The sequence below is a fragment of the Gekko japonicus genome, unplaced genomic scaffold (genome assembly GCF_001447785.1).
Source record: "Gekko japonicus isolate JY-2015 unplaced genomic scaffold, Gekko_japonicus_V1.1 scaffold966, whole genome shotgun sequence".
In the NCBI taxonomy this organism is placed as follows: Eukaryota; Metazoa; Chordata; class Lepidosauria; order Squamata; family Gekkonidae; genus Gekko; species Gekko japonicus.
Window position 1 is genome coordinate 634,978 of NW_015169202.1, and position 17,391 is coordinate 652,368.

Below are 17,391 nucleotides of genomic sequence, written 5' to 3' on the forward strand. Positions count from 1 at the left end.
AAGAAGCAGCGGGTGGCATGAGCCCCTCTCCCTCCCCTCCTGCAAGGTTTAAAGGGTCCTCCAGCTGATCGTTAGGCCATGTGCTCCCTGCTAATCAGCTGAAGGGCCCTTTAAATCTTGCAGGAGGGGAGGGAGAGGGGCGTTTGCCAGTTTGGTGTAGTGGTTAAGTGCGCGGACTCTAATCTGGGAGAACCGGGTTTGATTCCCCACTCCTCCACTTGCACCTGGCTGGATGACCTTGGACAAGCCATAACTCTGGCACAGCTGTTCTTGAAAACGAGCAGTTTCTGTCAAGAGTTCTCTCAGCCCCACCTACCTCACGGGGTGTCTATTGTGGGGAGGGGAAGGGAAAGGAGTTTGTAAGCCACTCTGAGACCCCTTTGGGTAGTGAAGGGCGGGGTACAAATCCAATCTCTTCTTTGGGTAGTGAAGGGCGGGGTACAAATCCAATCTCTTCTTCTCTTCTTCTTCTTCATTATGGCAAATAATGACAGTCCCACCAGAAAAATCGTGGATACGGGCCTGGTTCCAGCTACAAAAATACATCTGTTTTGCATCAGAGCCAGTTTAGTGTAGTGATTAAGTGTGCGGACACTAATCTGGGAGAACTGGGTTTGATTCCCCACTCCTCCACTTGCAGCTGCTGGATGACCTTGGGCAAGCCATAGCTCTTGAAAGAGCTCTCTCAGCCCCACCTACCTCACAGGGTGTCTGTTATGGAGAGGGGAAGGGAAAGGAGTTTGTAAGCTGCTCTGAGACTCTGAGTGAAGGGCGGGGTATAAATCCAATCTCTTCTTCTTCTTCAGTTATGAAAGACACACACATCTATAGATATCCCTTTAAGTCAGGCTGCAAGATATTTAGAATGTGCCTTGGGTAAGTTCTGGAGAGTGTGCAATATAGATCTTTTACTTAAATACATTGACCAAACAGACACATCTCCCTTGCCACTTCAGAGTTCCTCTAAAACATGGTGCATAGTGGGTGAATGACCCAAAGGGCCCTGAGCTATGAATGCAGAGGAAGGGCAGATTCATTCACTTATTTTGTGTGTGCATTGCTTACTACTGTCTCTGGAAGAGATTCCTCTTCAGTGACAGCAATCCAGTGGCCTTATTTGTGGGACTCAAATCCTGGGAAGTAAGCTAGCACCAGGGAGCCATATTTTTTTAGTATAGGTTAGATTTGTGCTGCAGCTCTAGAATTATTAAAAAATGAAAGCTGTGTCTAAAATCCACTGTGATCAACTTAAAGGATCAACCTCTCTTGCCCTGGAGGAACAGTGTCTTCACTTGCAAGGTTGGCGTTTTCCTATCTCTGCTAGGCTCATCAGCTGTCCCCCTATCTGTCTCAGTCAGAAATAGCCATAATGATACATGCAACGGTCACCTCAAAGTTGGACTATTGCAACTCACTCTGTGCGGGGCTGCCCTTGAGGCTGTTACGGAAACTTCAGGTTGCACAGAATGTGGCTGCTAGGCTGTTGACTAGTGCGTCATGGTCATTGTTAAGTCGTGAGCTTAACAAATAGTCGGAGAGTGATTTCAGCAAGAATGCGGCTTTATTCTTCAGAACCAACACAACTCCAACACGGATCAACATCAGTCAGCCAGAACAGCTTAAACATTGCAGCTGTCCTGCTTTTAAACATTCCCGGCTAATGTAGCCACGCCTACTGTACAAGTTACCAACCAATGAGGTTGAAGACATAACGACCAATCACAAGCGTTCCCGCTCTGTGAATTGATTGGATGACACTTCCTGGGCTAGTGTTCCTATTGGTTACATTAGGATCCTAGCCCAGGCCGAAGCTTAATATTGCAAGTCAATGAGATGTTTCCATTACATACATTCATGCATTCAAGTCCATCTGAATACATAACAGTCATCTCATTTTCAACCTGTACTTAAGCAGCTGCACAGGTCGCCTGTTAGTTTCCAAGTCAAGTTCAAGTTGCTGGTTCTCACTTTTAAACCCCTAAACTGGGGTTTAAATCTGGGACCTTAGTATCTATGGATCACCTCTCCCTCTGAATTCCCCAAGGATGTTTTGTTCTTTATCACGTGGTCTGCTGATGGTGCCTGACCTACAGATGGGTTGACTGTCCTAAACGAGGGCAAGAGCTTTCGCAATAGTGGCTATCAGAGTTTAGGTGCAAGGCGAGGCAGAGTCCAAAGTCAGAGTTGAGATTCAGTCCAGAAGGTTAGTTATCAGAGCAGAGTCTCATTCAGAGCAAGGTCCAGAAAGCGAGGTCTAGCAGTCCAGGGTCATATACAAGAGCAAGCAGGTCCAATATCTAAGGCCAAAGCCAGTTCGAAGGTCACTGGAGTGGAGCAGAGTCAGGAGCAGAATCAGGAACTGTGGACACAGAGTACACCAAGTAGTGACTTGTTGCTTCCACACCAAGCAGTCTCCCTTCATTGGCTTTTATAGGCATCTGCTGCACGGTCTTACTTGCAGCCAACCGCTTGGGAGTAACCCTGCAGCTACTCATCATCAGAAAGCAGTTGGCATCGGGCCAGGAGTTAACAGCCCGCTTCATCTTCTTTCCTGGAGCTCCATTCTAAGCCTTTGTCTCCGATGCTCAAAGGGTGTGGGTGAAACTGGCATATTAACGGGGAAAGATGGGGCTGCTTGATGGTAACCAAGAAGGCTTTGTTTCTAAAGTGATAAAGCCCAGCTAAAGCAAAATAAAAAAATCAATTCACTTCTCCCATCCGAAAATTCAGGGCAATCCAATAGAATATGATCAATATAGTCAATTCAGTTGGTACCACATCTGCAGAATCTATTAGTGTATGGAATACCATTAAACCTTTGTAACAGCACCACCAGTGACAAGGCATTCAAATGGGCAAGCATAAATGCCCTTCTGTGCTTCGGAAGAGATCATTCAAACAGGTAGTTTGGCATTGGGGGGGGGGAATACCAGCTGAAACGGATGAACATATACTTTGTCAGTTCCAACCAACATACTCTTATAATCAAGATCCCTCGAATGTCTTTTAGTTGACTTTTTGGTAACCTACCTTGAGTCTAAAAGAAGCAGGTAGGCTATAAATGATGATGATGATAATAATTTAACACCTGAGACTTCCAAACATTAGAAAGCCTAAGAAGACACTGTGCTTATTAAAATACCAATTTCCCACATTGTTGTGAAGCATCTGTCGGGAAAGTAAAATGCGAACAATGTAGAAAAGTCTTCCAAATTATTCCGAGTAGCATTTGTGATTTTTCAGGAGGGGAAGGGCAGCTCAGCTCAACGTGATTTATTTTTATCCAAAACTCAGAATAATTTCCTGATTATTCATCGCATTTCATCCATCCCAGCTTTGCCTTTGGCTTGATTATGGAGGGGAGACGCCCACATCAAGAAGAAGAATTATACCGCTCAGCACTGCAGTGGTTGCTCCCCTTCTCTGTATTTTTGTATTTAATATTCTGGAAGACTGTGTTCTACTTAAATTTTTTTCCTCATTTTAAAACAGCAGTAAGCATAATTCCCTCCCTAGAGGCTCTCTCAGCAGGTGGTTCATTAAAAATACATACCTTGATTTTTTAGTAAGCAGCACTCTACAACAGGAACAGATATTCATTTTCTAAAATCTGGTTCCTAATTATAAGCCCTAATAGCCTGTGTTCATCTTGGCAACCTTAAAATATTAATTGCAAAGCCTTGGATATTTGTAGCACAGAAAGCTCTTGAGCTCTCTGGGTTCAAAAGGATAGGAACACAGCCTTGGAAACGGAACGGAGAAAGTAGCCGGATCCAAGAAGTGTGCGGCACATCGAGACGGAGGCAATTTGACATAAATATAATGAGCTCCTTCTAATTTATTTATTGTTTTTGAAATTCTGCAGGGAGAGCCGGGTTATTTGCAACGGCAACTCTTGCATTTGAGCTGCAGCTCCTGAAAAAGTGAGCAGCAAAAACAATCTCCAGTGTTTAGGGGGGAAAGTACTATATCTTATATTAAGTCTCTCTCAGAAACGGCAGGTCTTTGCCCTCCCCTAGCGGCAGCCGTATACCAGCCCATCTTTCTAGAACAGTAGATCTCAAAACAATTTTCCAAAAGAGGCACGCGCAAAATTTGGCATATTTTTAAATCCACCACTAATGACAGCCAAAATTTCCTTAAGAAAAATGTTTAGAAGATTGCAGATGTTTTTTTTAAAAAATAGTTCTCTTCGTCACTAGCTTATCTCCCCTGCCCCCAAATATCTTACTGTAAAAATGCACCAAGGATATCCATCTTTTTACTGTGGAATTTTTGGCCGCCACTGGAGTTACAGTAAAAGGTAAAGGTTCCCTTGCTCGAAAGCCAGTCGAATCCGACTCTAGGGTTGCGGTGTTCATCTCCGTTTCAAAGCCGAAGAGCCAGCACTGTCCGAAGATGTTTCCGTGGTCCTGTGGCCGGCATGACTAAACACCAAGGCGCACAGAACGCTGTTACCTTCCCACTGAAATGGTACCTCTTTATCTACTTGCAATTTCTTGCTTTCGAACGGCTAGAAAAAGCTGCTCGTCAGAGCAGACAATCCAGAGACCTGCTCGAGGCAGTTTACAGCAGTAAAACAAAGCCACTAAAAGCCATGCATTAAAAACAAAGCCATTAAAATATTCACTCAAACAAACTGACACCATTAAATCCAGCCACTAAAACAAGCCCATATAATGCTTTTTAAAAAGCCTGGACATAACAAGAACATAAAATATACACCAGGCATCCTGATATACATAAAATGAGATAAAACGCCTTGGTTTAAAGGCTGGATTAAAAGGAATGCTTTGGTTTAGCACCTAAAAGAAAGCAAGGTAAGCACCAGGTGAGCCTTGAGGGGGAGGGCATTCCAAAAGTGAGGTGCTACCACCGAAAAGGCCTTGACACTTTCTACCTCACCTCTGAAGATGGGACTGCAGAGAGCAGGGTTTGAGAACAGGATCTTAACTGGTGGGCTGAACAGTAGAGGTGGGTGTGGTCCTTCAAGTACCCTGGTCGCAAACAGTTCAGAGCTTTGAAGATAAGAACCAGCATTTTCTGACATTCTGTGATCTTCAGATCCCTCATCTAACACCGTTCCTTGAAAACCGAACTCTACAGTTTTCTCACTAGAAGTTCCAGAAGTTTGCCTCTTACCCTTCCGTTTCCTTCTCTGTATTCGGCACTTTGATTCATAAGACAGGGCAAGTGTTCGGGGTGGGTAGGAATAGGGCTGCCAATTCCCCCCGGGGGGTGGATAACCCCCCACTTTGGAGGCTCGATTTCCGCCGCCACGAAATCGGGCCCCAGGGGGAACTATGTTTTCCCCTCAAATGGCTGTGGCCCCGCCCCCAGCGTGCCCGGCATCATCACGTCACATCCGGCTGACGTGCATACGGCGCGCGCGCACTTCGCGTGCGCTCAGGACACCGTCTGGGAGCCCCCCGCCGCGAGGAGAAACGGACTTGGCAACACCAGGTAGGAAGCGGAACAAATCTTTCAGTAAACTTGCTTGTGCTGTTAAAAGGAACAGAAGTGCAGGAAAAAAAGTACTCAAAGATCCTTAACAAGAGCAATAGGAATTATGTTTTTAATTACATTTAGTTATGTAGGTAACACAAAATAGTCACAGTTAATCAGTTTTGGCTGGGCCCTTTTGGGTTGTGCTGCTTCCTGATGGCACGATTAGAAATTAATCCCAGGGTGAACATTTTGAGGTTATTTGGTCTGGGTAGGCTACCTGCAGGAATTAAGGGTGCCTCCATATATGATTTTTTATAAATACAGCTTTGGATACTGGATGTATTGAGGGACATGGGCATGGGCCCCTTTGGGAGAGTAAGCTGGTCCTTTTTCGTTATTGCTGTGACGGTATTCGGTTGCTACATCCACAGGCACAATCATTCCTTAAGTTGGGGACAATATAATTGGAAGCTGTGAAGCACACGTTTACAGCAGCAGACACTGAATTTCTGAAGGGAATTGACATAGGAAAGGTAATACTGCCAGGTGCTGAAAGATAATCAGTAGTCCAGAAAGCATCTCTGAATTATTTTTAGCCACACAGTGTTTATATTAAGGACAGGAATGAGCTAATGCAGAGGCAGAGCCCCAAAATGACAATGTGAATTGTCCTTGACTTTGTGTATCTTGTGCTGTGTACCATTTTCTTCACAGGATAACTTCTTATGAGAGGTACATATTCATGTCTAGGGGTGTGCGTTCGGTTTATCCGAGCCGGGGGGAAACCCCCAAAATACCTTACTGGTATTTTTTTGGGTTTTCCCCTGGCTCGGATAAACCGAATGCCTTACTGGTATTTTTTGGGTATTTTTTCAGCTGGATATCAGATGGGGTATTTATTTGGCTATCCGATACAGCCGAGCCTGAAAAATCCTGAAAATACTCACGATTTTTCAAGGCTGCCGTATAGGTGGCGTTAAAGGGTGTTTAAAGGGATTGCAGCCCCTTAAAACACCTTCTGGATGAAGCCACAGCTTGGAGAAGGCATTTCAAGGGACCACAATCCCTTTGAATGCCTTTCCCCCCTCCATTGGAAACATGGAGGATGGGGTCACCTTCTTCTGGGAACCATAGAATTGGACCCCCTGGTCTTCCAAAAATAGAATAGAATTGGACCCCTTCGTGTCTTCCAAAATTCAAACTGGCGTTTCTTCTGACATGCACCTGCCCCCTCTCTTCAGCTTGTTGTATGTGTGTGGCTTTCTTCAAGCATTGATGGGTAAATCATTCAAATACAGAGATTTTTTGCCTGTTGGGAAACAACTACCTGACCGTCAGCTCTCAGTGACCGTTCTGGCCGATGAGCTTAACAAAGGAATGGTCAGCCATAACAGCCTTGTCCTATGAGGCATTTTGTGGACTAGATTGGGGGTCTCCAACTTTTTTGAGCCTGTGGCTGCTTTTTGAATTCTGTCACAGTATGGTGGGCCCAGTCACGAAATAGCTGCCACAAACTGGGTGCCACAGGAGGCAGATCCAGCCACAAAATGGCAGCCGCAACTGGCAGCTGCTGTCCAAGCAGTGTTTTTTGAAGTCTGCAGAGCCAATCAAATCTCCAGTGGCCAATCAGAAGAGAAGAGATTGGATTTATACCCCGCCCTTCACTCAGAGTCTCGGAGCGGCTTATGAACTCCTTTCCTTTCCCCTCCCCACGACAGACATCCAGTGAGGTAGGTGAGGCGAGAGAGCTCTTTCGAGAACTGTCCTTGAGAGAACAGCTCTGGCAGAACTGTGGCTTGCCCAAGGTCATCCAGCCAGGTGCAAGTGGAGGAGTGGGGGATCAAACCCGGTTCTCTCAGATTAGAGTCCGCACACTTAACCACGACACCAAACTGGCTCTCAGAAGCCCTGCTGGGCAAAGGACCCATCTGGCCATGCCCACTTTCTGAAAGCATTTGGTGAGCATCGAAAAAGATGTCGGTGGAGACTGCGGCACCCACGGGCACCACGCTGGCGACCTCTGGACTAGAAATTTGAGTGTTTTGCCAAGATAACTACACTGAACTTTGGTTATACAAGAAATCTTCCCCATGTGATTGACAGGACTTAAAAAAACTTCGCTGTGGGTGAATCATTCCCATATAGGCTTTTAGCTCGACACAAGCTAGGTTGGGCGTTCAGTGAAGCAGTCAGCAGCTTGCAGCACCACAATCCTGCTATATACCAATCGGGGATCCAAAAAGCTGCTTTAGGAGCCTCCAAGGGCTTTGGCGTGCCCAGTGGAATAACTGACTTCTTTCTCTAGATGGCGGACCTCTGTGCCAGTTCATAGAGTGCTTTTGAAAGTCCCTTGAGCTTCAGAGGGGGGGTTGTGAAGTGGTGTGTATGTATTGCTGTTAAACACAATGTCCAAAATCTCTTGATTGTGTAGAACCAATTATTTGGTTCTTTGGATCCAGACTATCCGTAATGGCCTTCATGCTAGAAAGGAGGCGGAGGGGGTCTAAGGACTGGATTCTCACAGTTTAGTGCACATCAGTCTCCAGTTCTGACATATTTATCACCTATGTTGTTCCCCCCCCCCAAGTTGAACCCAAACAGATGATAACCAGAAACTGAGCTTGTCATTCTCTTGATCTGTTAATAAACATCTATATACTAATAGCAAAGGCGCCCCCGTGCATGCGGATACCTAAATCCGCGCATCGGGGGCACCTGGGGGGGAGGGAGATTTTCGTGCACACTTGGGGCAGTCCCCAGGTGTGCACAAAAATCTGAAAAGTGTAAAAAAATATCAGGGGGATATTTTAATCCCCCCAAAAGTAAAAGAGCGTCCCCTGTGCATGCGCAGAGAACTCTCTGCGAACTGCCTCGCTTCAGTGCGGGGGGGAGGGGAGAGAGAGACCGGCGAGGCCCAGCGGCTTGGGGAGGGGAGAGATACCGTTGAGGCCCGGCAGCTGCAAGCCGCGGGCCTCACTTTGAAGCGGGGGGAACCGGCGGGATGGGGGGGAACCGGCGGGATGGAGGGAACTTACCTCCTGCTGCTGCTTCCTCCTCTGCCTGATAAGTGTGCAGCTCCCTCCCCCCCTCCCGCGAGTATTGTGGGTCCCGCCCCTTGTCTTTACTATTTTGCATGCTGATTTAACAAGCCACCCCTATATATACAACTGTGTTCTGTAATTCCGTTTCATTGTCTGACTACGAAAGCTCACGCCTTGAATAAAACTTTGTTGGTCTTGAAAGTGCCGCTGGACTCCCAACTTTGTTCTATAGCTTTTCTAAAGAACACTCAAAATGCAAAATAGATAAGTGTTGAATATCATATTTGTGGGAGAGGGGTTGTAGTAGATAGTGGCTTGACCTTGACTAGATCCTCTCCCGGTTCTGGACATTTTGAGAACACCTCTCTCTTCTTTAACTTCCAGGTTCTTCTTCCAAACATAAACAAGACCTCCATGCAAACTGTCCTGGATTACCTGTACACCAAGCAGCTATCTTCCAGTCAGGAGTTGGACACGCTTGAATTAATTGCACTGGCAAACAGATTTTGCCTCCCACATTTGGTCGCACTTGCAGGTAAAGGTTCTGGCACTTCACTGGCGTCGCCGCAGACTTGCGGCAGCGCTTTTCTTCTGACGTCGTTGAAACATTCTGTTGTTGCTGTGTCATGCATGATCTTTGGGCCACCCCCACCCCCCCGACATACGGTTTTGCTTTCCCAAAATCAAATGATGATACATCAGGGGAAAACATGCAGTGCTTCCTTTACTCCCCTCTGTGCTGAATTAATTTAGTCCACTGAAGAAGCTCGTGCATGCTTTAGAGACGGGAAGCAAAGAGGAGTCTGTAATTCATAATGCCCATTAGGCAACCGATTACCCTTAATTGAAAGAGCATGACCGTTAGAGCTTCCATGGCAGATTCCTCTTTTGAGAGTCATAATGGCTGATCTTAAACCATTTTAAATCAAGCCAGTTCAAGCGAGCATCCCATAAAAGAGTGGGCCAAGTTGGTTTTATTACCCTGTTTTGACTTGGTTAATTATTTTGCCAGTAATACGGAGATAGCTAATTCCAGGAATCGCCCCCTTCCTCCCGTCTGCGGTTGTTTTGAATGGAAGTGGGCCCGCATACAAGATGTCTTCATTTTATCTCAGGGCTCCATAAAATAAATCCCCATGAGCCCAAATTGGAGGGGGGGCTGTTTCGGGGGGGGGGGTCCCCTCCACTGCCACTGGCAATATTATGGTGGATGAGGGCACAGTTAAAGCAGAGACCTTTTTGAAATTGTAGAACAAATTTAGAGTCCAATGGCACCTTTATTTTGTATTGTAGTTATTTTACTAAGTAAGCTGGTTTGTCTCTCTTTTCCATCACAACAGAGCAACACGCAGTGCAGGAGCTGACTAAAACTTCAGTGAGCGGTGTTAGCATAGATGGAGACGTACTGTACTATTTGGAAATAGCCCAGGTTAGTACCAGTACGTTATGGACGGGGTATATTCTTACCAGCGATATTGTGGGGTTTTTTAAAATGTAAACACTCTGTTTTTGGATGATGATTGTGTAATGCAGGGGTCCCCAACCTTTCTGAACCTCCAGAAACCTTTGGAATTCTGAAACAGGGTGATGGGAGTGGCCACAAAATGGCTGCTGTAAGAGGCAGTGGCAGCCACAAAATTGCCCCAGCTTACCTTCAGTCACACCGTGAAGATCCTTGTACTGTGCTGGCAGCTGCTGCTGAAGGAATGTTTTTAAAAATCTGCACATCCAGTAAAGTCTCCACTGGCCGGTCAGAAATGTTGCTGGGCAAAAGAAGAAGAGCTTTATACCCCTCTCTTCACTACCCAGAGGAGTCTTGGAGCGGCTTAGAATCGCCTTCCCTTCCTCTCCCCACAGCAGGCACCCTGTGGGGTAGGTGGGGCTCTCTCTGCCCCCCTTCTAAAAACACCTGCTGGGTGCCAGAAAGGGTGTCAGCGGGGGCACCATGTTGGAGACCCCTGTTACCAGGGCTTTTTTTGTAGAAAAACCCCAGCTGGAACTCATTAGCATAATAGGCCACACCCAACAGCAGAAACTCATTAGCATATTAGACCACACCCTGGCAGTGTGGCTCATTAGCATATTAGGCCACACCCCATGCCTTCCCTTGGCTTGCCCGGGCGCCCCGCGCCCCCTTGAAGGGAAGGGAAGGCAGTTTAAACAGGCCGGGGAAGGCACGGGGAGGCATTTAAATGCCTCCCCAATCCTTGAAGGGCCCCCTTGGCTCACCTGCCTTGGAGTCGCTCTCCAGGCCTTCCCTCTGTAGCCACGCACATGCAGAGGTTTTGGCTGTAGTGGGCGTGGCCTACTATGAAATGCTTGGAAAGTTGCTGTTCTCCCTGAACAAAAGCCCCTGTTGTAATCGTTTTCTTTATTTTGGAATTTTGCCGCTGTGATCATCATGGTTGCTGAGAATCATCTTAAAGAGATGCCATGAATGCTTTATTGTCCTGCCCTTCCTTTTAGACAGCTCAGGGTGGAAGTTCTCATTCCTGCAGCCTGCACACACACACACACACCCCGCTTCTGTGAAATAGGACATCATCTGTAGTGGACAGTCCGCAAACAAGACAAGGGGGTGCTTGTCTCTTTCCAGGTCTGCAAGTTCTCCCTGACAAATCTGTACAAATGGAGCTCATTTTCCCACCAGCCAGTCTTAACTTTTAGAGCCTGGTTGTGGGGAAAATATGAGCTATATACAAATGAGCTATATACAATTGGGGGGGAGGGATGCATAGAAAAAGTGACAGGCAAGCAGACAGTTAGGCACCGCCGCCACCCCCCGCGTGCCAGCGCTCCTCTTCAAATTCTCATCTCCATCACAGCACCATGTGTGCATCTCATTACCACTGTGGTGCTATGGGATGCACATAGTTGGATGCCTCAAGTTTGTCCCCTGATTAAATAAAGATGTGAAATTTCCGGAAATTTTGAAGCTCGGGAAAAAACCTGGGTTTTTTCCGGGTTTTTTCGGAAAAAAACAGGAATTTTTGGGAAAATTTGAAAAAAATGCTACATTAGCATTTCTTTTGTCTTTTCTAGATTGAAAGTCATTCTGTTACTTTAGGAACATAAAATATGACTATGGACATTTTTACTTGGCATGAAATTATCACAACTAGCATATTAAAAATATAGTGTATCCAAACAGTTATTACAAACAGAATACCCACCCACATGCAAAAACAAAACTGAAACCTTTTTTCAATCTGATACCATATGTATCTTTTAGAAATGATTTGGAAAATATTTGAACACCTTGTGTTAAAATATTTTATTCATGTTAAAATAAAGTGTTCTATAATCAATTTTTTTTCTTTTTTCAATTTTTCCAATTTTTTTTTTGGGGGGGGAGAAAGGCTTCAGGAAAAAAATGGGGGGGAAACGTTTTCCCCCTGAATTTTTCCAGTTTTTTCCCGGGCCTTCACATCTCTACCCCTGATGCATAGGCCAGGCCTCAGAGCAGGCCTTCCACTTGTCTCCTATTCAAGCTCTTTGTTGTAGTAACCAAACCTATTCAGCCATTATCCGGCCACTGAATTCTGGGGTGAGAATCAGTCTATAACGGCAACTCAGAGCAGTAGATCCAAAAGATCTTCCTCACTGAATCACTGCAGCTCCCTAACACCCCCCCCCCCCCAAATTTTCCCCTTGCACTGAACAAATGTTTTTTTTTTTATTTCTGGTGTTGCCAAGCTTTTTTGTCGTTTCTAGTGGGTGGCCGTGTTGGTCTGCAGTAGAAGAGCAAGTTTTGAGTCCAGTAGTCCCCTTAAAAGACCAACCAGATTTTTGGGGTGTAAGTTTTCAAGAGTTAAAGCTCCCTTCATCGGATACAAGTAGGAATGGAGATCCCTGAGCCCTTATATCCCAGTCAGGAGGCGGTAGGGGAGCTTTGACTCTGGAAAACTTGTTCCCTGGAAATCTTGTTAAGAACATACGAGAGCATAAGAGCAGCCAATGTTGGACCAGGCCAATGGCCCGTCCAGTCCGACACTCTGTCACACAGTGGCCAAAAGTATCAGGTGCCATTAGGAGGTCCAGCAGTGGGGCCAGGACACTAGAAGCCCTCCCACTGTTGCCCCCCCCAAGCACAAAGAATACAGAGCCTCCCTTGCCCCAGACCGAGAGTTCCTATCTATACCTTGTGGCTAATAGCCACTGATGAACCTCTGCTCCATATGTTTATCCAGTTCCCTCTTGAAGCCGTCCATTCTTGTGGCTGCCGCCACCTCCTGTGGCAGTGAATTCCACGTGTTAATCACTCTTTGGGTGAAGCAGTACTTCCTTTTATCCGTTCTAACCCAATCGCTCAGCAATTTCATCGAGTGCCCACAAGTTCTTGTATTGTGAGAAAGGGAGAAAAGTACTTCCTTCTCTACCTGCTCTATCCCATGCATAATCTTGTAAACCTCGATCACGTCACCCCCTCAGTCGTCGTTTTTTGGTCTTTAAGGTGCTACTAGACTCATACTTTTTCATGTGGCGCTCATATGGCTCAGTCCCTGGATAATCCTCTTCTGCATTAAACTCCGGAGAATCGTTCTGCAGGGCAACTGTTGGCTCCACAGAACACTGATTCCGCTCCCTTCTTTTCCAGTTCCACAACGCTCACCAGCTGGCAGCTTGGTGCTTGCACTATATCTGCACCAACTACAACAGTGTTTGTTCCAAGTTCCGCAAGGAAATCAAAACGAAATCTCCTGGTAAGACCCTTTGGCAAGCTTTCCTTCACCCGTCCTTCCAAACTTTGTATTTTTCTCTTTATTTTTTTCATACACATTTTTTTTTAAAGGTTGCTAAATTAAGTAAACTTGCACATAAACTTGCGAGCCAGTATCTTGTAATGCTTTGTGTTGGACTAGGATCCAGGAGACCTGGGTTCAGATCCCCACTCAACCTTCAAACCTTGTTGGGTGACCTCGGACCAGTCACACACTCTCAGTCTAACCCTCCTCATAGTGGGTGTATATCTGAAAAACACTGCAATTTTTAAGGAATTTACACAAAATCCTATTTGAAATTACAAAAAAACCTCTTATTAACTATTCTTTAAAGATGCAGTACAAGTACAAATTGGATTTAAACATATGAAGCTAAACCATAATGCATGAGGTTAACCACGTAGCATTAACCATGGCAGCGGATGTCCCAGGTAAATCTCCATTGCGAACCTTCGTCAGGCCGTAATGGTATGGTAAAGCTGCAACAAAAATCACAAAATCTGAGCATTCTATACTGCAGGTCGAAATCATACGGTAAAGCTTTAACAAAAATGACAGAAACTGAGCATTTATATTGAATGCAATTATCAGAGTCAGAATTACTCTCACCCAGGAGCACAGAGGCACTGAACATGTTATTAAGCTGGACCCCCTGACATCAGATCTTCACTCACCCAGGAAAGAGTTGCGGGGACTAGTGCAGGACATGCACAGGCCCTTATTCTCTGTTCCCAGTTGGACTCCACCACTCAAGTGTTACACCAAGCTAAAAAAAAATATTTTGTTTGAGAATTATTACACATCTAACTTCATAGGAGGCTTGGGAGGTTCCCACAAACACATCGATACATACCTAAGCAGCTCTACTATTTCCGTTGACACGAAGGCCTATTCAGTATTCCAGCCGGCTCCACAAAGTCAAAAGCCCTGGGTATTAGGGGACAACGTTCTCCTGAAGAAGCCATTCCGATTCTCATAATTGCTTACAGGTGTTTAGATCTTAAAGGTACATGCAAGAATTACAAAAATACAGAATAAGCCATGGACATGTTTAAGCCCTTAGGATACATTGTTTGGAACTTGAATATGAAAAATATAACTCTTTCTGAAGTAAGATTTTATGAATGTCCATTCTATTTGATTGGTTAGCCCTGAACTCTGTATAAAACAGTGAACCTAATGTCATCTGGTGAATGGCCTTTTTCCAGATAGTGGGAAACCATAGGAGCCTCTGTCAATGCATTTTTAATATGATTTTTCTGTTCCAACATCGTGGCCTTTAACCGTCTAATAGTTGAACCAATGTAAGGTTTTGGGCAGGAACAGATTGCCAAATATACAGTGAAAGTGGAATTACAATTATTGAATAATTGTGGTTGCCACTTAATGTTGATCTTAAAAAAAACAAAAAACATACAGCCATTGGCAGGCACAAGCATCTCACCAACACTGTTTCCAGTGAAACCAGTGAGACCCAGTTTGGTGTCATGGTTAAGTGTGTGGACTCTAATCTGGGAGAACCGGGTTTGATTCCCCACTCCTCCACCTGCACCTGGCTGGATGACCTTGGGCAAGCCGTAGTTCTGATAAGAGCTGTTCTTGAAAAAGAGCAGTTTCTGTCAAGAGCTCTCTCAGCCCCGCCTACCTCACAGGGTGTCTGTTGTGGGGAAGGGAAGGGAAAGGAGTTTGTAAGCCACTCTGAGACACCTTTGGGTAGTGAAGGGTGGGGTATAAATCCAATCTCTTCTTCTTTACATTCAAAAACTGGACCCTCTGTCAATAGTTCACAGGCTGCACAATTGGCACATCTATATATTCCCGATGATAAAGCACTCCCTGTTGTACATTTTGATTTTATGTCTGATGTTTTCAAGACATTGGAGGAAGTGAATAACAGTGACAGATCTGAATTTTTGAAGGCCCAGTCAAAGCAACCTACCACCAGAATAGCATGTGCTTTTGACTTCTCACGATTGGGACATAAAATCAAAAGAAGTATCTATAGACATTGGCATATTCTTAAGGACTTACCTGGTTGTGAGGAATTGCCAGTAATTGGGTGGAAGAAATCAAAGAGTATTGGTGATATTATTATTAGATCAGCTTTACCCTATGATTATGGCCTGATGAAGGGTCGAAACGGAGATTTACCTGGGACATCCATTGCCATGGATGTTACTATGTGGTTAACCTCATGCATTATGGTTTAGCTTCATATGTTTTAATTCAATTTGTACTTGTAGTGCATCTTTAAAGAATAGTTAATAAGAGGGTTTTTTGTAATTTCAAATAGAATTATGTGCATAACCCTCATTACAGGGCTGTTATGAATTAGAATGGAGGAAAGGGGAAAGAAGGAAGCCACAGTATAAGGAAGGTGGGGTATTGAAATAAATAAATATGTATGATGGGAGGGGTAGTTTCAACCTCCTTTTAAAATAATTTGCCAAGGATTGGAGGAACAGGATGTGATAGGAACTGAGAACTGAACAAAATTACCATCTGGGCAGACCCCCAAAGTAGTTGAAGACAGGTCGATTGTAGCTTCTCCCTCCTCTTCCTTCATTCTGTGGCAGAACTAGGGTTATGCTTGCCACATCAGATAGGAGAGAGAGAGAGAGAGACAGACAGACAACAAAGACCAAGAGAGGAAGCAAGCAGGGTAGAGTATGAGCTGCCTTGTCGCCTGCTACATCAATGGGATTTAAAAAATTATGTCTGGTGTTTATTATGCAGGCAGAAGGGCAGATAAATGGGCACAGAGCACCATGATATCAATGACTTCAGGAAGCTGGGCCCAGAGCTCTGTTTTGGTTTGCTTTTACAATCTTCATCCTGTGTGGCAAACTTGCTGTCTCCACACATTTTTGGCAGCGTTCTCTGACTTATGCGTGTTGTAGCACTGAATAGTATTGTTTTCATTTTGTCCCTTATCACATAATCCTGGCTAAATTAATAGTGCGACTAGCTAAGTTGATCAACTTTTGAATTCAGAATAGACGGCAGGAAATGAGTCAGAAATGGTGCGTGGATTTAAGAACGGATAAACACATGTGAACTCTGAGAATCTTCTCAGTATGCTCACAGCTAAACTGTGGTCTGAAAGTCGGGGCTGTATTGATTTGATTTACGTTCATTTTAAGTCTTCTCTTTTTTTAATTTGTTTACTGACAACTTTTCTTACAACATCTCAGACCTGCTCAGACATTGGCAAAACTAAGGAACCGTGAGCAGTGAGCCCACAGAGTAATTCCCAGGCCAGGGCTCTTTTTGTAGCAGGTACTTATTTGCATATTAAGTGACACACCCCTGTAAGAAGAGCTCTGTAAGCTCTTGGAGGATTGGCTACATTAGGGGTGTGTGGCCTAATATGCAAAGGAGTTCCTGCTACAAAAAGAGCCCACATCCTTCCCCTGTCCAAGGTGTGCCTGTCTCCGGCACATCCAGTGGATACAGCATCAGAGTCTTTGGAAGATGGCCATAAAGTGAGGCTGCCTCCAGAAAACAAGATAGAGTTTCTACTGAGTGATGAAAAACGTTAATTGGGGTGGGGGGGGGGGGGGGGGGGAAGAGTATCTTGCCAGTTGCACATTTCTGTCCTTCCTGCTTGCAGGCATTGAAAACCTGGGCACGGCCAGTGGCATAGTCCCAAGGGCTCTCAGGCCTTGGCTCTTAATTTGTGGCTTGCAGTTTGTGGCCCTTGAAGGATCTAACTGCCAGATTTAGAAACATGCCGAGGATGTGGTTTTGTGCGTCTTGTTTCGTTTCGCTGTTTGTATATTTGCTTGGATAATTGTTTATTTAAGTTGTGTGTTTTTGGAAGCCAATCTGAGTCCCTGCTGGAGAGAAAAGCAGGGCAACAAGTTACCTAAATAAAAATAAATAAGTATCAAAGCGGCCTAGGGATGTTAAACCCAGTAATCCATTATATTTGTCTGGTAAAATCTGGATTCCCTGCATTGTGCAGGGGGTTGGACTAGATGACCCTGGAGGTCCCTTCCAACTCTATGATTCCTTCCTTCCTTCCTTCCTTCTTTCCTTTCCTTTCCTTTCCTTTCCTTTCCTTTCCTTTCCTTTCCTTTCCTTCCTTCTCCTTTCCTTTCCTTTCCTTTCCTTTCCTTTCCTTTCCTTTCCTTTCCTTTCCTTTCCTTTCCTTTCCTTTCCTTTCCTTTCCTTTCCTT

The 17,391-nt window shown here is 45.1% G+C and overlaps 1 protein-coding gene across 1 annotated transcript in view; it reads left to right on the top strand.

The window, feature by feature from the left end:
- RHOBTB1 (Rho-related BTB domain containing 1) overlaps positions 1-17,391 on the top strand; it is a 48,373-nt gene that overhangs the window by 27,066 nt on the left and 3,916 nt on the right. The window contains exons 6-8 of the mRNA XM_015416345.1: positions 8,874-9,024; positions 9,830-9,918; positions 13,087-13,192. Coding sequence (XP_015271831.1) covers positions 8,874-9,024; positions 9,830-9,918; positions 13,087-13,192 — 346 coding nt within the window. The remainder of the gene's footprint in view (positions 1-8,873; positions 9,025-9,829; positions 9,919-13,086; positions 13,193-17,391) is intronic.